Source organism: Chenopodium quinoa, unplaced genomic scaffold (assembly GCF_001683475.1).
Source record: "Chenopodium quinoa cultivar QQ74 unplaced genomic scaffold, ASM168347v1, whole genome shotgun sequence".
NCBI classification, from domain to species: Eukaryota; Viridiplantae; Streptophyta; class Magnoliopsida; order Caryophyllales; family Amaranthaceae; genus Chenopodium; species Chenopodium quinoa.
In genome coordinates this window covers 315,804-336,764 of record NW_018745323.1, presented here as the reverse complement: position 1 = coordinate 336,764, position 20,961 = coordinate 315,804, and the positions used below count along the sequence as shown (strand labels likewise).

General features: G+C 33.7%; 1 protein-coding gene across 2 annotated transcripts; it reads left to right on the top strand.

Moving 5' to 3' along the window:
* Nucleotides 1-9,306: 9,306 nt before the first annotated feature.
* LOC110712455 (CTD small phosphatase-like protein 2) lies at nucleotides 9,307-19,038 on the top strand. 2 transcript variants are annotated; one of them, XM_021890921.1, is made up of 7 exons: nucleotides 9,307-9,415; nucleotides 10,514-10,741; nucleotides 12,955-13,088; nucleotides 17,021-17,117; nucleotides 17,247-17,528; nucleotides 17,826-18,163; nucleotides 18,460-19,038. In XM_021890921.1, exons 2-7 carry the CDS (start codon nucleotides 10,585-10,587, stop codon nucleotides 18,676-18,678), a joined length of 1,227 nt encoding a protein of 408 aa, XP_021746613.1. In that variant the 5' UTR covers nucleotides 9,307-9,415; nucleotides 10,514-10,584; the 3' UTR covers nucleotides 18,679-19,038. The 2 variants fall into 2 exon arrangements, with proteins under 2 accessions (XP_021746613.1, XP_021746615.1); XM_021890923.1 differs by having other exon boundaries at nucleotides 9,308-9,415; nucleotides 10,562-10,741.
* The last annotated feature ends 1,923 nt before the right edge of the window (nucleotides 19,039-20,961 follow it).

The window sequence follows — 20,961 nt, the reverse complement described above, 5'->3', positions numbered from 1 at the left end:
ATGCTTTTGTTTGAACTATTCAAACTTAATACTGCGTATAAATTATCTCAATGAATTTGTACGAGCTTGTCTTTTCTTTTTTTTTTTTTTGACAAGACGAGCTAAGCTTGTCTTGTTTAATTGTTTGAAATCTATACTTAGTATTTAAAAATTCAAACCATCGTCCTCATGATGCCACATGTAAATTATATTTTTCACCAATGCCACATGTCATTTCATTAAATCTTTCTCATATTAAAAAAAATACACTAGCTTTAATTCAATACATGAATGAATGTTTGGTTCACTTTCCCCCAACTTAATATTTTCTATAATTACATTCAATTTTCACCCCTTATTCTTCTTTATAACTATTAATTTTCCAATAAAAAATATACGAGTATTATAAAATTAAAAATTGTGTTACATACCTATAAACAATCCGTGCATTGTACAGACCAGAAGGCTAGTTAACTTAAAATTTAGGTGAACCTAAACGATCAAGGCCAGGGTATATTCTACTTTGCTTGGTTGCAAATTTTCAAATTCTTACAACTACTAGCACCCAAAAAAATATATATTATATTTTTTATAGCATCAGATTCCTGATGTATGCTTGAACTTTTATTATTAAAGAGAATAATAGGAACCAACAATAATAGAGAATAATTCACAAAAGTATGGTGGGGAGAAAGAACGAATTAGGTTACACAATACATTTAAAGTTTTCCAAAAGATTTATGAACACAACGATACTCTACAGACAAATCCTCTTAATAGGAAATACAGTAAGGGTGAGCAAAACAGGGTACCCTGTAAAAATTTTAGGAACCAAAATCGGAATCTATTGCAACATGTTCCTCAAAATTGGGAACCGGATGTAGGTTCCGGTTCCGATTCAGGGTACCCTGTATTATATACTCACTAACTTTTTCGCGGACTTTTTAATTAAAAACTGGTTGGTCACTAGTTTATAATGTTTGCAACGTGCAAATAAGACAAACTAATAGTAGTTGTCTAACAAATTTAAAATATATATATATTTAAAATTGTAATTTTGATATTTATTATTTAAAAATTGAGTAAGAATTAGTGTATAATTTGAAATTAAGTGATACTTTTATCAGGTAAAGGGTACCCTACAGGTTCCGGTTCCAAGAAAATGAGAACCCGAAATGGAACATGTACAACAGGTTCTCCAGTTTTCTACCAAAAACCGGAACCTCTTGTACAGATTTCGATTCCGATTCAGGGTATCCCGATTTTTTGCTCACCCCTAGTACCAAGTATCTTTTATTGCAACTCACAAGTCAAGTCACAACTTCAAGACCTTGACATGTAAATTTATCACTTGAAAAGAGATATTAGAAGTACTAGAAAATTCTCCTCCTTCTCTCTAAAACCAAAAACCTATCCTTCCCCGCTAATAGTTCCAAAGATTATCTTCCTATTTTACTTATTTCTTTTTTGGAAAGATTTTTCTTACTAAGGGTCTGTTCACATTTACTTAATTTTTATTCAATTTAGCTCTAATTATTTAAGTTCAGTTTAGAAACCTACGTTAGAGGCCGGATTGACGGGAAGTGGATTAGTAATTGCATTACCCTGAGTTCAACTTCACCGTAGAAATCTATTCTACTCTCAAACAGACCATCGGAACCGCCGTCTTTCACCTTAAAAAGGACGACTTCGGCACCAACAATAATGCTACCTACTGTCCGACTGGGATGTGCCATCCTCAAGTGCGGATCATACTCAGGCGGTTCGAGGATATTGACATTACAGCCGACTATGTTCGAAGATCCAATGCAAAAATTAATAAATCTTGTAGGATTATTAAAAAAAAAATGTAATACATAGTAGTGCAAGGATCTTGAACCAAATATTTTACAAAATTAGTTTGTCGATCTTTCCCTATGTATAAATAATACTATAAAAGACTAGTTAAGAATTTTGCTCTTAATTTCCAATTATAATTGGTTGTAACATTATATTTCTAAAATTGTTAAAGTTGTGGTTAAATCCATTATACTAATTTAATTATCGAAATTAGCTGTTTTGATTAATCATCAATATCCAAAAACCTGATGAATCCTGGTAATTTGTTGATGTTTAATTAGGTTCAATTCTTGAGTTTTAATTTCTTGAAATTGGTTTTTACTTTATACTTTGTATATATGAGGGGTTTTCTTTGTGGATCTTCGGGTAATTGAAGCCATTCAATTGGGTTTTAACAGTGTTTAGCATTCCTGAATATAAGTTACGTTTTTGGTCTTAAGAAAGGGTCGGGACAGTACGTACACAATATAGACAAGGCAAAATAATTAATTAATATTAATTGATTATTGGTGTAATGGTAATTGGTACTACATTTATTAGGGAGCATCAGAAAAAAATCTCTTTTTCTTCCATATACATGAATTTAAAAAGAAAAGAAATACGCATTTGCCTTTGGGTTAACTTTTTTATCACACAAATTGATATGTAATTTAATTCCATGATTAATGCCAATACATGAATTTATTAAATGTTTATTTACAGCTTGCATAGAGCTGTCAATTCGGATAAATGGGTCGGGTATAAGTCGGGTTAATATGGGTCGGGTCAGTACAGGTTAATGTCGGGACCTATGCGGGTCGGGTTCGGGTTGGGTCATGCTTGAGTCGGGTCATACATCTTATCGGGTTTGAGTCGGGTCAATAAAAGGTCGGGTTACATTCGGGTCGGGAGAAAAACAGGTCGGGTTACATTCGGGTTTTTACGGGTTTAAACGAGTTAGGGTCCTGTTCGGGTTCGAGTCGGGTTCGGTTCAAGTCAATTATTTATGGGTTATAATCAGGTCAGGTCATTATCGGATTCGAGTCGGGTTCGGTTCAACTCAATAATTTGCGGGTTATAATCAAGTCGGGCCATTCTCGGGTTCGAGTCGGGTTCGGTTCAAGTCAATAAAATTTTTAAATTTTTTTTTTAAAGCTCCAAATCAAATTGCATAATTTAAAACATTTAAAAAAATATTAAAATAAACAAGTGAATACTAAAATTTGAAAAAAAAAAATATACTACCTCCGTTAATGGTTATCTGCAACTTTGGGGTATTATTTGTGAGATATAAAATATTCCAAAGTTGCAGATAACTATTAACGGAGGTAGTAAGTAGTTATATGGAAGTTTATTTACGGGTTATAATCTTATGTATTTGTTAACGTCGAATCTCTATTGTTTGTAGATGTCGTATGACTTTTAATTAATGAAATGTTTTTGCTATTCAAAAAAAAAAAGTTTATTTATAAGATAATTTTAGAAAAAAAAAATACATTTGGTTGATTTAATTAGACAAAACCACTATCTTTCAAAAAAAAAAAGACAAAATCACTATCACCGATTCACCTCACTCACCTCATATTGCCTCAAATACGTTTAAAAAACATTGACAACTCAGAGAGTCACAACTCTACTCTAATACTCTATCACCTCATGTCCTCATATAGCTCATTGCTCATACAGGAAGTTGAAGATAATTAGGAAAAATAAAATCAATCACAATAGAGATTTCATGGTGGAAAATTTCGTCAATCTTGCCATAAGAGTGCAACCTTTATTTTTATTTTTTTTTGGCTGTTGTCCGGTTCAGTTTTTCTTTGACGAGGATTATGTAAGAGTTAAGTCAAGTAAGATGAGAAAGGCCACTTTTGTTTCATAATTGGAATCCATATATGTTAATAAATTGAAAAAAAGCATGAAACTCAGTAGTCAATACGGAGTACTCTTTTTATCCTTAAAAACTCCTAAATCCTAAATTTCGGGTTAGTAATATGTCGAGTTTAAATTCGGGTCAGGTCAATAAGAAGTCGGGTTGAATTGGGTCGGGTCAATAACAAGTCAGGTTGAATTTGGGTCGGGTCAATAACAAGTCGGGTTGATTTCGGGTCGGGTTTGTAACAGGTCGGGTTTAAATTCGAGTCGGGTTAGGAACGGGTCGGGTTGACCTCGGGTCGGGTTAGTAACAGGTCGGGTTGATTTCGGGTTTTGACGGGTTAATTCGGGTTTTGACGGGTTAAATCGGGTTTGGGTCATTCTCGGGTTCGAGTCGGGTTCGGTTCAGGTCAATAATTTACGGGTCACATTCGGGTCGGGTCCTCTCTAGGTCGAGTCATGGTCGGGTTCGGGACTCAAATACTCGGGTCTAGGGTTGGTTTCAGGTCGGGTTCGGGTCACCATTTTTTTCGGGTTCAGACGGGTTAGGGTTAGGGTCGGAATTTCGGGTCGGGTCGGCTTTTGACAGCTCTAAGCTTACATATACGGAGTATCATTATTCACTACACATGAAAAACCACGGAGTACTACTTAAGTGAATTCTACTCGTATTAATTACATTCTTTCAATTATCAACTTTTTACTACTTTTATTAAATAGAGTACATGGATTAAGATATTGATTGTTAGGGTTTTGAATTGACTTTCATGAGGAAAAAAAAAACGAGTACTTTTGTTTCATATTACTTGCAACAAAGGGGGTGAGACATAAAATATTCCTTTGTTGTATGTAATATGAAACAGATGTAGTTTGTCTGCGGCTTTTCTTCTCCAATGCGTGCTTACGATTTTTTTAAAAAAAAAAACCCTAGTTACAATGTTGCATATGATAAACTGCCGCGATACTAAAGGTATATTCATATAGTCAATATTTTTTACTTGTTTACTCATTTGAAGTTCCCCAATTGGTCAACAAAAGACATACTCTCGTACATCATTCAAATAATATCATTCCGTACTATTGAATTTAGAATTTCAGTTTAGTTTAGTTAAATTTAATTTGTAATGATAAAATTACCGATGTGGGCTATAGTAATATATTCTGTTTTCAAGTTTTGAAAATTGGTGGGTCAAATATAAAGCCCATGAAAAAATAATCTGGGCTTTGAAAGCCATAGTACACTTTTGTGCTCAATGGCCCGTACACTCGCATTTCAATTTGCCGGGTGGCATGTCACCCAAATTTGTCTTAATGCCAAAAGATTCTCTTAACAAGGCTTTATCTCATTTTTTTACAGGTTTAACTGAAATTTAACTTCTTGGTAATTTGCACTTCATGCCCTTATAAATTCTATTATTGCAACCCAAATTAAACTTTCATCTACCTCTTAATATCTAGATCCTTCTTCAACTACCGCAATATATTAGTTTCGTTTCTTACAATTGATCGTATTTCTTACGGCTATTTCACCAAATGTCACTAAGTAATTTAAAAATTAACCAAACGTTATTGGAGTTTTCAGAATTCACCAAATTTCACTCAGTTTTTTAAAAATTCACCGAGTGTTATTAATGACCAACGGCCGTTAACTCCGTTAGTCATTAGGGTTTAATCATGACACATGTCATGATATGTTTAGACCATTTATCTTAATTCATAAATATTAAAAAAAAAAAAAAACAAAAACAAAATTTCTCAGCCACCTACCCACCACCGCCAAACCCTAGCCCATCCCCTTATCTCGCCGGAAAACGGTCGGTCACCACCTTAACCACCAACAATCGGGCGACCGGCCCTTAAGCGCCCTACCTGACCCCACCGCCAACCCCCAAAACCTCCCACACAAACTGCCCCGACCCCATAAACCACCAACATTGAAATCGATCGCCTTACCTCCGTCACCAAAATCGCCAAAATCAAGCACCCTCTCCTTACCTCAGTCGCCAAAATCGCGGCTCCTCCCTTTCCCACCCTCGAAATCGGTCATTTCGACGGTGGGAGAAGGGAGGAGGGGCGTTTTATTGGTGGTTTTTGGGGTCGGGGCGTTTTATCGGTGGTTTTTGGAGTCGGGGCGACTGTACGTGTGGGTGGTTTTTGTGGTCGGGGCGACTGTACGTGTGGGTGATTTTCGGGGTCGGGGCGGGCAGCGTGGGTGGTTTTGGGGGTCGGCGGTGGGTCAGGTGGGGGGCTAAAGGGCCGGCGGGCTGATATTTGGTGGTTAAGGTGGTGGCCGGCCATTTCCCGGCGAGGTAAGGGGTGGGGCTAGGGTTTGGCGGTGGTGGAGATGGCTGGGAAAATTTTGTGGTTTTTAAATTTTTTATTTTATTTTATTAATTAAGATAAATTAACCAATTATATCTTGACATGTGTCATGATTAACCCCTATTGACTAACGGAGTTAACGGGCGTTGGTCATTATTGGCACTCGGTGAATTTTTAAAAAATGGGTGACATTTGGTGAATTCTGAATAGTCCGATGGTATTTGGTGAATTTTTAAATTACTCAGTGACATTTGGTGAAATAACCGTATTTCTTATCCTGTCATTGACTCCATTCTCGGTAAATGTTTTTTTTTAATAACTTTACTTCACTTTATTCCACCTACAACATACTATTTCTTATATTTATTTATTTTTGAACGGACATACTATTTCTTATATAAATCTCTTACAACACTCGTTTTTCTTAATTAATACTTGTATTACAATAACTACATTCATCATATCGTCCTACCTTTTTCTTTTCTTCCGTATGACCTATATGTTACATTCTCTCTATCAGTCTATCTAAAACTAGTGATAGTTGTAATTAGCACAAAGGAATGGAAGTGGAATATCAACAAGTGACCATATACTATAAAAAAACTTGGAAGTAAATATGATTTAATGTTCTAAATTACTAAATAGCCGTATGAACCATGTTGAACATTTTTAACTATTTGTTGCAAAACATTGAAATTTTCAACGATATCTGTTTTCACATGTTTGATTTCGTCACGTAGTTTTAGTAAATTCAAATGGCTCGCCCTTCCCTATCATGAATGTTTCAAAGTAGTAACACTTTTCCTTTGCAATATACTTTCTTTGTTTTTTTTTATTTGACTCCTTTCTATTATCATGCTTGTTAATGCATATTTTTAACGACTAATATATTTCATTATCAACATTGTAAAATTATAAAATTGGATATATATATATATATGTATATATATATACACACACTAGTTAAAGTCCCGTGCAATGCACAGATTTTATAAAATTATTTAACAAACTATAACATTAATTTAACAATTATATATAAACAAAGAATTACATTTATAAACGTAAAAAACAATACCTATATTGACATTTTTTTTTTGACAATGATGCATGTAAATTTCTAAGGCTATTGATGTGTTAGACTTTATAAATATGAAAAAAAAAATTAGGGTCTATTGATTATCTATAACCCATGCTATATACCCTATCCTGTCCTTATTTTGTTGACGTAGTTTGACATACACATTGGTTTATACAAGTTTAGTTAACTTTAACTTTAGTTTTCTATATGTAAAAATCAAATTCTTAAAAATGAGTGAGTCATAGGTTTTTTTATTATGATATATAAGTAAGGTGAGGAAAATAATGAAACATCAAATACTCTTATAAAAAAATATTAGCATGAGATTAATATAGAAGTAAGGCTTTCCTAAATTATAATATTAGCATGAGATTATTATAGAAATATTAGCATGAGAATATTGTAGAAATCTTGGAGAAAATTACAAAAATTACTTAACATAAAAAATATATACATATAAGAATATTTCATTAGGTGAATATTATGGGCTATAAATAATTTTTATGAAGAATTGACAAAATAAAAAAAAACACAAAAAAAAGGAAAAAAAAAAATGGAGGGAAAATTTGTAACCAGTGAATGACATGTGTCATCACTGGTTTCGCTTTTAGTATTAAGTTATATATATATATATATATATATATATATATATATATATATATCAGGACGGTTCAAACAAAATCTCATATAATTATGTTTTATTGTATTTATAAATCACAAAAGTAAGTCAAAGTGTAATGTGTAAAATACTACGAAAGTTAAGCGGTGTCAACTAAAAAAACAAAGGAAGAAGTAATTTTAAAATAAAAAATTTAAAAAGGTAGAGGATATAAGATTGTGTCATATCTATAAATGAGAGATAAACATTAAGAGCCCGTTCTGATTGTCTGAACTGAATATATAATGAGAGAAGGAAATTAAGAAATGAAGTTGATTAGGGGATTTTTATCCACCAATCAGCATCCGACACGTGGGCCAGCCAGGTTTCGCCACGTGTCCTTCATGTAGGCCAATAGAAGCCTGCCACGTGTCATCAAGAGATTCGTCTTCCTTGGACCAATTGCAATGTGACACGTGTCCACCCATGCCAAATGGGAAAACCGGCCAACAAGGCCCAATCATTGTGGGAGGCCCAGTCAGCCTTAGGTTTAACCTAAACCTAGTACTGACACGCATCCCAAGGCATATAAATATGCCCATTAATCCTCATTAAGGGGGATTACGCACATTTAACACTCTCACCTAGAGAGACCCAATTACTTTTATTTCCGCATTAATTACTCCTTAATCAAGTACTAACTTGACCGTCGGAGGCGGATCTCCAATCGTCCGGAGCATCCGTTTGTTTTGCAGGTACATGCGTTCGGTTCCAGTCTCAAAATTGTAACTCTCCCGCAAGACATCAGAAAACCCCGAAACAGAAGTGAACTGAAAATAATCTAGACAGAATATTCCCTAATCCTTTTTTTCCCCTAATCCTACATACTCTGTATTAAAATGTATTGGAATTCTATCACTTAAATTCACATCTCACCTTAAACATATGATAATATAGACAGCTATCCCAATTTAAATAACAAAAGACCACTTTCTCATGATACAACTAGCCATTAGATAAAAGGATCCATCTTATTTAGCATGACTAATACAAAGGTCTTTTAAACAATAAGCAAAAATCACAAGGACCAACTTGCAAATATTTAATCCTACTAAAACTAAAAAAGTCAAAAAAAGTAAAAAACCTCACTTTTTTGTACGGAGTATTTAATACACAATAAACGTATGCGTATTGTATACTCATCAATCCTTCTCATACGCGCTAAAATCCTCCCCTCAAATCATAGCCCCCTATTATTGGTCAATTCAACAAAACAAACACGTGTCAAAATCTTAACTAGCGCGTGTATTAATTCTTTTGAATGCGCGTGCTTTAATAGTAATTACATTAAAAAGAAAAAAATATAAAAATTAATTTAATTTATACTTGTTATCTTCAACAGGCGGCCATATAATTTTTATTTTCTCTTTCCTCTGAAATTCAGACGAAATACGCCATTACATTTTTTTTTCCTGAAATTTTTATTTTGAATTTTCATTTTCCAATTTTCATTTTCATTTTTCATTTTTCCCTCTTTCACTTTCTCTTTCTTCTTTGGAGGGAAAACGAAAAAACTTTCAAATCTTCAAAAAAAACTCAAAAAAGTTGAAATTAATTAAAACTATTTTCAGTTTTTCTTTTACTTCCTTTAAATTACTGAAAATAAATACTGGGTTTTTGTTTTTCTCTCTCTTAAATTAATTTTTTTGTTCTGGGTTTATTAGTGAAGCTGAAATCGAGTTCAGGTACTGTTGTTTAGCTCATTTTAGCTCACATTTCAAGTTTAAATCTTGGGTTTTTATCTGGGGTTTGAAATTTTTAGGGTTTATGTTAGGCTACATTTGAAGTGATTTTCAGTAATTTGGGGTTTTTTTATTTTTAATTTTATTTTGTGGGTTGATATTATTTGTGGGAAATCTGGTAAAGTTTTAGAGTAGTTTATTTTGAGATTTATGGAGTAATTAATTATTGGTGCATTTTTAGTAATCTGCATGATTTGAAACATTAGATGATTTGTTCCCATTTCTGTTTAGGAAGCTGAATTTGTAATTTATACTGGGAAATCATATAATTTTATTGGGTATGAGATTAATGATTTTGTAATTAAGATGAATATTTTCTTGGATATTTTGGGTTGTGAGATGTATATCTATGATTTGAACTATTACAACTGGAATTGGAATATGATTCATTTTTTTTTCAGTGCTATTTACTTGTTTTGAGCTCTCAATTTGTGGTGTTACTGTGTAATCTGCTAAGAACAGAAGAAAATTTAAGCTCATTGTAGTTGGTTCTGGCATGCGATTGAATTGATTGATTGTTACTCTTAGTAGATAGGAAGAAGAAAGTAACTCAGTTGCTTGTTCGCCTTTCGAGGATTTGAATCGTGTAATTGATGCAAGTAGCAGTATTTCTTGTATATTTCTTTGGGGTATTTTGATATATAGGTGTGATTATACTTCATGAGTATTTTTTTTCCTGCCATATTTATTGTTGATTTTAGTATCTATTAAATTGGCAAGTTCTTTGGTAGGAGACTCTTGAGTCTTGATATTTAATTCTCATTGCAGAATTTGAGTTTTCTCACTTACAACTGATACAAGGAGTATCATTAGCAGTTTGATTGCTTGTGTTTAGATTGACTAGACTACATTTAAGTTTGTATGTTACAGCTTACTAGTGTATCTGAAGTTAAGTGGGATATAATCTAAGGTCTTGTACATAAACTTCCAGTGCATTGTCAAGCAGTTTATTGTAGCAATGTTTTGTTAGGCTACCTATAGATTATCTATATTTTTCTTCGCCGTGATCCATAATCTCAAAGGAGATATTTGGTTTTGCAGCTAAACATCCGAATTTGGTTTCTGACTGAAGTGTGGTAAATAATAAAGTCCAAAGCATTTTAACTTTGGCAATGCAGACCAAGAAGCGAGTTTCTTCTAAAAGTTCAGCTCGAGAGCCTAACAACACAAGAACACTGAGATCTCAGAAGAAGGTATCTGAAAATGTTCAAGTTTTTGCGAAGAAAGGTGCAGATTTTATTACATCATCTGCTAGAAAATCAAACTATGGTAAGAAAAATCCCATTTATTGCTAAAAATAAGATGTTGCCACTGCTCTATTTGCACATTTCTGCTGCTGTTTCGTAAAATTTTGAATCTGTATTAAATGTAATATAATACACATTGATTGACATGTGGAATAATGATCTCTTGATATCAATCTCATTTATCTAATACAAACCTTGCATATCAAACTCATCTATCTAACTTCATGCTTTGTATAATTGTATTCTGTAAATGTCTCAACCTTGATAAGTAGCTTTTAAATTTTAAGCTGTGATTTTCACAGAATCCTGATGGGTTTGTGCATGACTTATATTGAAGTATTTGTCCATGTTTCAATGGGGATTGCACTGTGGCAATTTTTTTTTCAAGTCGTTTGCATTAAATCTTAATCATTATGTTTGTAATATGTGTTTTTAGTTTGTGTTAAATTCGCCTGTCCTTTCTTAAGGCTATGTACTGAAATTCGCCCCAAATAGAATGTGAAGATGTCCGGAACTCCTTATTTGGGTTTGTGTTGATTCACTTTAGGGGATAGCTAAAATTGAGCTCTTAATTTTTTTTAAAGACCTAGTCAATCACTTGAAGATGAAGTGCCAATCTTGTATGCAAAGGTGAGCTTTAAACAGCCAGATCTACTGTTGTTGATGTTTAGCTGGAAACTTCAGAATCTGCAAGCAATAAAAATAATTAGAACTAATTGTAGAAATTATGTTTGAATGTATTCTTACGAAAGAAGGACATTTGAACCTTTCAAGCAACACAAGATTTATCACTTATGCAACTCTGCACTTTTGTGAACTCACTATTCCTTTTCCTCATTTAAGTGAAAGTCCACTAGGTACAATATGGTTGATAGGTTTTTTTGGTGCTAAATATGATAATGTGTGATATTATTTGTTCCTCCTCTCTAATAGGAAAGGAAATCTAATAGTAATGAATGAAATGAAAGGATCTAAAAAGATGTATTTGGAAGGAAACCAATAAATGCAAAAAGCTTAGATTGGAAGGGAAGTATTATGTACGATGATGAAAATAAGCTCTTTCTATTCTTTCCATTTCTGTCATATTCACCTTCTCTTTATCTCTTTTGCTGTCCACTTACTATATTCTGAATCAATAGTGTAGTAGCAGGATTTTGTGTTTGAAACAGACATAAGAGTCTAAACGGTGGTTGGTTGGGTTTTATGGATCCAAATACTTGTATTATCTGGTGACTTTATTGATAATAAATAAGCAGATAATGTCACAACTCACAAGTCAACTTACAACTCATGGACTGATGAATTTTTCTATTAATATTTTAGTGATTGTTTATTATAATCATGCTGCAATGTGATTGCCTCCAATGTATAGAAACACAAAATTTTACTAAAGAATGGTAGAGGAGAAGTAACAACTGCTTGACAATCTTGTTGGTGTTGACATAACTGCGATTATGCATCATGTTTGACTACATTAACAGATTCTTTCCTATAGGAACCAAACAATTGTGATTATGTTGTGAGTCATCTGATATTGAACCAAGACAACCATGGGCTTATAATAGGATAGTTATGCATTAGCGAATAATAATTAAGGTCAAAAGCTTTAGGTTATTTTGGTGTTGGTTAACTTAAGTATGTGTTTTATATGGCATGAACATTTAATTGATGTTAATTGGATGCATAGAGGGAGTGCACATGTGTTAGCAAATAATGTTTAAGGTCTAAAGCTTTAGGTTATTTTGGTGTTTAACTTAAGCATGTGATTTACATGTTATGAACATTTAGTTGATGTTAATTGGATGCATAGAGGGGCTGTGCACTCTGGAGGTGTCTAACAGACTAGTCTCAGGTTGTTCCATGCTTAACTGCTGTAGTTGAAGACCCATATTCGAGCATTTTCATTCAAGGCTTTTTTGAAAAATCCTTGGCTCAGTAAATTAGTTCAAGGGCAACGAATTTTGAGCTAGATACTATTGTGTTGCTGCATCCTGCTTTTGGATTTTAAAGTTAGAACTTGAAAGATTGATTGCTATTGATAATGTCAGCAAACACATTCTACTTGATCTTTAATTTGGCTAAAATATTATCATTAATTTATTGTGATGACAAGTCAAAGTCTGTGCCTTGCGGCTATGTTCTGATCAGGACAGTGATATCACACTGTTACCCGTACATTGAGCTCATATATATTATCATCTGGCTGTTTTTTTTTTTTTTTTTTTTAAACTTCAGGTAGGTCTGTAGCTAAAGAAAATGTAGATTCCGCTACTGTAAGCTTGACCTCGACATACAACTTAATGCAAGATGATGCCTGCAATGTATCTTTGGTTTCGGATGTAGTTTGTAATGGTTCTACAGACCTCAAGGTAATTATTTTTGCTGCTTCTAATATGTTCATGTTTTTTGAACACCCCCCCCCTCCCCCCTCTCATTCTTTCAGCCATGGTGGTTTAAAAGGGTGGGTTCTCTTAATAATATGCCTATGCATTTATCTATCTCTTTTAAGTGTTATCTCTATGTTTATGGTGACATTGTGTGTGTGCATGCTCCAGTAAAAATTAGGGGTATCTTAAGCATACGTTTTCCTTTTTATCCTGGAAGATTTGGCATTATTGAAATCTCCTCCAAGTCTTAGGCAAGGCACTAGAATAATCAATGGAAAATAACAGATTAACTGTAAGGCTAAGGATATGAATAATATTTACTTCAGATTTTTACTAAGATAGAGGGGTGTAGTGTTTGTTGTAACGTGTGAAAGCAGATGATTGCCGTGTCAGGTTAGCGGATCATAATGGTGATGTTCTTTTTTGGTGAATACCTTTTTGTACCAAAATTAGCAGTTTAGAACAACTTGAGTATTTAACCACCAAAATTGCTATAGGTTCAGCTGTTCAAGGTCAGGTCTGTGTCATTCTAGGTTACATGAGATGGCCGGGTCCTCTTGTCCGGCCTCGAAGCTACAAAACTGTCAAAAATTCCATGAAGCACTCCTGTGAGAATTTTATGTGCATACTAATTGGTTAAGCACACCACCTTTTCCTAGTGAAGGCTTTTGAGTTGCCCATTATAGAGCTTTAATTTGGATTTAGCTTGTATACCCAATGAACAGCCAATTTACAGTAAAATATTAATGGCTCAAAATTTGTGAAAATGTGAGAACAACCTTTCTTTGGTGGAATCCAACATGAGTACTAAGCTTGTTATTTTTCCCAGGATTTTTTTATAAAGTCGAAAATTGGGAACACAGGGTTAAAAAAAAGGTGAAAATAGGGAAAGGTGTGGAAAAATCCCCAAAAAAGGATTGAGTTTGGGAAAATTATGAGAAAGGGTATTTGATTTTTAGGTGGGAAAAATCCCAAAATGAGGATTGAGCTTGGGAAAATTATGAGAATGGGTATTTTATTTTTAGGAGCTCTTAGGGGGCCAATTGCACTTTTTTTTGAGGTTTGGGCATTGTTTTCACCTCGGAATAAGGTATTGTGGGAAGGAAGGGTTGTTTGTGTTGGTGACGAGTGAGGAGTTCTGTTTACATATGATATGGTACTTCACTTAAAAATGTTGAACTATTTTTTTTTGTTTTTCAAATATAAAACTTGTATGTACTTCCTTCATTTTTTTTAATCGCACTATTTTCCTTTTTGGGAAGTTGCATATTAATTGCATCATTTCCCATGTAGTATGCTTTTATTAGTTTTTGGCTGTGTTCACACACAAAATTCCTTACCTACCCTTGATCACATGTGATAATAACCATTATTACCCCACCTAAGCCATCTCTCATTTGTAATTTTTCACATAGGCACTTTTGAAATACTTCATCTTTTATACTTTATCTTAAATCCCATGCCTAATCAAAATGGTGCAATTAAAAAAAAGGGAGGATGTATTTTATTAGAAAAAAAGGGAAAATATGAAAAATTAAGTAAAAATACAAAAAAAAAAAGGGAAAAAAAAAGACATTAAGTGGTGATTTTTCTTTAATAATGACTATTGTAGCCAAACATGAGATGATATTCCATATAATTTTTCGTTGAAAAAGCTTCATTCATTCCATTATGGTTGAATAATTGTAAACAATTGACTAAAGACAACCATTATGATATAGAATCAATAACATATTACATAGTACTCCATCCGTCCCTAAATTACATTCCTCTTTGGAAATTTACACGGGAATTAAGGAGGAAAGAATTAGACAAATAACAATAATTAGATAATGCAATGGGAAGTACAAAGATAGATTAGTTATTACTCATGACATGTCATCAATCCTTTGCAAAAAAAAAGGACCAATCACATGTTCCTAATTGAAAATTTTTAACCAATCATATTCATTGTAATTTGGCACAAGGATTATGAGTGAAATTAGGTAAGGATGAGTGAGAAAGCATTAAATATAAAACAGAAAAAGAGAGTTGATTTACTAAAAAAAACTTACCAAAAATAGAAAGGAGGAATGTAATTTCGGAATACCAAAAATAGAAAGGAGGAATGTAATTTAGGGACGGAGGGAGTAGTAGGGTAATTTGTTAAGTAATGAATTTGGTAATTGGTGATTAAAACCATTTCTTGTAACTTTTAACTACTAATGCAACATATTTTCATATAACCACGTGGTTGACCCAAACTCAATTCTGGTTCCAAATTAACTTGCATGACCTCAAGGATACCACACACTTTCACTTCGATTTTAGGAATATTTCCCGAACCTAGTACAAAAGTGTTGATTACCTTCAATTTTGAGCAATTTTCGAATTTTCCGGATCCAGGAAGGAAAATGTTGGTAATACTTCTCATGGACACCATGACCCTTTAGGAAGCCATTTAGGCGGTTGGAAGTTTGGAACCATCTATTTTGCCTTTAAACTATTAATTAGCTATTAATTTATATACCTCTATTTGTTAACTTAAGGCTAGCACAAACCTTTATGTACCCAACTAATAGACATCTGTGGTTCCAAATAACATTAGATGACCCCAGTATGCCTCCCTTACCATTCTGTGCGTTTTTCATCTCCAGTTCTCGAAATCTCCAAAAATTGTTTAATTAATTGAATTATAGCCTTGAAATTCGTTTTTCGATACCATAATTACTCCAAGCAAAGTCATGCATCAAGGTGATTCTTAATACAAGAGGCTTCTTTGGTGCTCGAAACTATCTTATTTATGCTTTTGGTCTACTCTTTGTCTCATGTCTCTTTTTATTGATGCGTTGCCTTGCTTTGCCTTGGCCCAAAGGAAGCCAAGACGCTACCCTCAATTGTCAAAACATTTGGTGTTTTTATTGAAGGGTGAGGTGTTTTCCTTACATAGGTTCATAAATTTAGTGGCTTGAGTCCAAATCGTTATATATGAAGATGCGGCAAAGAGGAGCATATTCTAGTAGTATTTTGTAGAATGAATAGGTGAAAGAATATGTTTTTCACAAAGTTAAGTAAAATCACGTTCTATACCATAATTCTTATTAGAATATCTTTGTTAACCAAACCATTACATAGCCGTTGAGAAAGTCTGTCAAACCAAGCAATTAAATAAATAATATTCGTTAAATAGAATATTCCATGAGAGTTTAAGCTTTAAATAAAGTAATGTATCGAAACTAATTGTATCTTATTAGATCAAAGAAACGAAAAGTACTAACATCTCTTGTAGCTACACCCTCTTGGATGCATGCTAGATCAAGTATTATTTATTTATTTATTTGAGTTTAATATGAAGTATCTTGTTAAGAAAGTGGATTTGACTGTATAGCAAGCCATAAAAATGAAATAACGCAAGATCTTGTTCAACTGACATAGTGATCTAGCTATTGGTGCCAGAGGCTTCTTGCATATGAAGAAAAACACTGACAAAGGTATTGAATCAGAAAGAGGTGTAAAAAGAGAGTAATGAAAAAGTTTGCTTGTTTGGGTAGGAGAGATGATAAAGTTTTGTTAAATTTCGAAACAATATGAAATGGGCCTGGGCAACCCGAACAAAGAGGAGGCGAATTTGGTCCACAAACTAGGCTTTGGAGCTTCCACACTAAAACCAATTGGCAATAGTAGGAGTAACTCCTCTACCTTATAAAGTGGAACCACCTCTCCTCTTTCTCCAATGTGGGACACTCACAAGCGGGCTACAATGGGTTTCAACAAGTTTACTTGATTAGGATTTTTAAAAGAACTACTTATTTCTAGAAGATTGCCACTGTGGGATTCTACATTGTTATCTTGGCCATGCAAAATCGCAAAGCATAATGGTCTATGTATTTTAATTTAATTGACATTGATTCTGTATCTGCTCAATATTTTTATAGGAATGGAATGAGGAGAGTGCTCATTGTGACTCGGGTATTATCTTTTCACCATCATTTCACTTATCAAAAAGTGCCGGGGAGGATATTTCGGAAACAGGTGAGTCCTAGATATATCCAAAAATGCTATCTTTCATCTGCTGTATTTGCTTGACTTGGAGTAGAATTCTTTGGTGTTATAATTATAAGTTATTGTGAACATATGCTTTTCCAATCTTTCATCATCCAGACACAAAGGAAGCCTGCATGTCTTCAGAAGTCTCAGCGATTTACCTTGCTATGAAGAATTCAAAACTGGAATGCTTGGATGAGTATGGACAAGATTCTGTGATGGTTGATGCATCTGTGGAGGAGGACGAGGAATATTATGAGGATCTCGATGATTTTGATCCGTACTTCTTTATAAAAAATTTACCCGAATTGTCAACAGTTGTCCCAACATTTCGCCAGATGCTGCTTCCTAAACAAACCCGTAGATGCCCCCCAAACACTCTTGTCTTGGACCTTGATGGTTAGTAAGGTTAACAGTGCTGGAGAAAGTCCATATACTCTATATTGCATTATGTGGTTCATTTACTTATTTGCTATGTTATTCTGACTCTGAAATGCATCATTCATGGGTATGCGTCTATTCTTAGGCCTGGCTACTCTATGGAAAAAAAAAATCTATATATTGTCCATACCCCGAATGTGCTTGAGGCGAAGTATAGAGCCCGAACAACTTAGCTTGTATGATAAATTCAGTGCGCCAAAGATTCACATCAATACGTGTTCTCTAACTGAAAGCAAACTTCTTTTTTCATGGCAGAGACATTAGTCCATTCCAGTCTTGAACCTTGTGGTGATGCAGACTTCACATTTACTGTCAACTTCAATGAGAGGGACCATACTGTATATGTCCGATGTCGTCCCTACCTTCATGATTTTATGGAAAGGGTTGCCGGTCTTTTTGAGATAATTATTTTTACCGCCAGCCAAAGTATTTATGCTGAACAGCTTCTCAATGTGTTGGATCCAAAGAGGAGAGTATTTCGTCATCGTGTATTTCGTGAATCATGTGTTTATGTGGAAGGAAACTACTTAAAAGATTTATCTGTTCTTGGTCGTGATTTGTCACGTGTTATTATAATCGACAATTCCCCGCAGGTATTTGTTCTAACCCAGTCTGTTTATTTCCTTTTGATCTAATGCATCTAGTAAGATGAGTTTCATTCATAACAGCTATACATTTTCCTGTTGTCAATATTGTCATGCATTGTATATTGTAAACCGAATTTACAAAATTACTCCCAAATAATCTACGACCTTGTCTCAACTACTTATCCCCACGATTAGGTTGTCAATCATGGGGATAAGACAGGTAATGTTTATACTTAGCATGGTGTTCAAGCAATCATTGTATTAGGTTGTCAGAAAATTTAAGGCAAGTTTGTCTGATGTAGGCATTTGGGTTTCAAGTGGACAACGGAATTCCCATTGAGAGTTGGTTTGATGACCGTTCAGATCAAGAACTACTGCACTTAATTCCATTTCTCGAGAGCTTGGCTAGGGTGGAAGATGTTCGGCCATTGATTGCCCAAAAATTCAATCTGAGACATAAAGTAGCTGCAGCTGTTTATCCATCTTCAAACTCAAATAGAGGGGATCCATTCGAAAGGTAAGCCTGTCTTTCTTTGGATGTTCGGCTTTAGCTGTAAGAGCGGTATTCTCTTCTTTTGAGTAAATTTTCTTGTGTCAAAGTGTGTCAATTGTAATCAAGTAGCTGATGAAAAAACTTACTGCCTTTACCGAGCACACAACATTGTAATCTCATGTTAAACATTTGTAATTTCAATTCATCTGAGCTCTTTGTTTTCGGACGTAACCAGATGATATAGGTGACCATTAAAACTTCAGATAATATGCATTGTGTCAACATGAATTGTGGTCCTTATACCTTGTTCTGATCAGATAATAAAATCATGTTTCTTGTACTAGTATTATGAGATTGGAATCAATAAATAGCTTCAATGTCAAATTTATTTGATATTTTATCATTTTATTTGTGCTATGGACTTATGGCCCATGGATTGGCAATCGAGACCAAACTGCTGTAGTGGGCTTGGAAGGGCCTTAACCCAGCCGAACTATGGCCTGAGGTAGACAGTTATATATTAATACAAAGTATATAAATTAATGGAAATTTTTTAAATTATCACTAAAAAATTATCCATTTTTTTTTTGAGGGCAAAAAATTATCCATTTTTAAAATAACCACTTGTTTATTTTTTTATTTTATTTACTTTACCATCCCTTAAATTCAAAAACTACTCAGATTGCTACTCATTTTAAAATTCCTGTGGAATTCTCTGATGTGGGCCCTATCCAATGATTGTTAGTGTGACAGGAAGAAGATAATTAGTAGTAGTTGCAATTTAGATAGCAAGCTCTTGGGTTTTTTTAAATTGTTTTCTTTTGGTTTTAGGTTATCTTGTACACAATAAACTAGTTTAAGGGGGTGGAGACGTGGAGTGAAGATAGGGCTGATTGTAATACTTAGGCATAGCCGTTACTAGCCGTCAGGTGGGTCTACATAACAGAAATTCACCAGTGAATTGGGTGCGGCGTGGGGGTGGTTATTTTAAAAATTGTTACATTTTTTGTGGTAATTTAAAAAATTTCCTAAATTAATTAAAAATATGATTTTTTTTTTATACAATTTTGTTAACGAATGCCCCAAGGCAATAGATGAGCATTTAAATTTTACTTAAATGATATTAATTTAGGAATAGATGACAAATTTATTTTAGTATAATTTACGGAGTATTTTTTTTTGAAGAATTAAGGCATGGTAATCCAAGAAGATATTTTGGAGCAAGAATTATGTCTGTATCCAACATTTGCCACATGGCCAAATCAATAGTCTCCAATTTCTCAACCACACATTTCTGCCCGCAGTTTCCTTTATTGTTTGTTTTTAAATCAAATCAAATTCGGTGTAAAAGTTATCATATATTGTCTTCACATAGTCACATCACTAAAAAATAAAAACATAAAAGGAAGTAATTTTAAATTTTTTTTGTTTTTATTTTCACGTTTTTTCTCCTCGTTTAGATATGACCGGTCTCCATAACATTACTCAGTTAGTGTACAAGCTCAATTACTCTACAATCAAGATCCATTAGATCTAGTTTTAAAGAATTGATAGTCGCAAAAATCTAAATTGACATACTTATACAACTATAAAATCTTTGTTTTACTTAAACTCTTGACACTTGAATTTTACTATTTGATGTTGAAAGAATGATATGTACTACAATATTAGTTCCTAAAATTTTGTGTGTATTAAACGCGGGTCTGGGCCACACAAGTCCAAGGAGGTTCCATCCCAAAACTATATGGAAATAGGAGGAGTAGTCTGGCTCTGATACCATATTAAACGCGGATCTGAGCCATACCCGCAAACCAAGAGAGAAAGTCCATTTCACAAGGCCAAGGAGGTTCCATCCTAAAACCATATGGCAATAGGAGGAGTAGCCCCTTAGCCTTATAAAGTGTTTAATTCTCTCTTCTTCAAACAATGTGGGACACTTACATATGGTGACACTTGAAAGATTTATTCTTCAACAATGTGAGTGAAGATATCCAATTAAAATTTAAAGCTTAAATCTTAAAAGAAATACTTAAGTGTAATTATTCTAGTATGCTTGAGGCGAAGATACAATAGTTTGGTCATGTTGATCCTATTTTGGTCGTGTTTGGTGAACAACTGAAACTGATTATGTTTGCTAAATTTAACTAGTTGATTGTATTATTTGATTTGATTTTACTGATTGTAAAAAATTATTAGGTAATTGCTTAAAACTGTTTAAGTATGCAAAATGACCAATAGACTAATCGTGGGGATAAGTAGTTGAGATAAGACTTTAGATTAAATGGAAATATAAATGTAATTTCACCTTAAC

Bases quoted from the DNA above. Each gene is read 5' to 3' on its own strand.
- LOC110712455 (XM_021890921.1), top strand. From the start codon at position 10,585: ATGCAGACCAAGAAGCGAGTTTCTTCTAAAAGTTCAGCTCGAGAGCCT. The intron at 17,529-17,825 runs GTTAGTAAGGTT...TTTTCATGGCAG, and splicing joins TCTTGTCTTGGACCTTGATG to AGACATTAGTCCATTCCAGT. The intron at 18,164-18,459 runs GTATTTGTTCTA...TGTCTGATGTAG, and splicing joins TAATCGACAATTCCCCGCAG to GCATTTGGGTTTCAAGTGGA.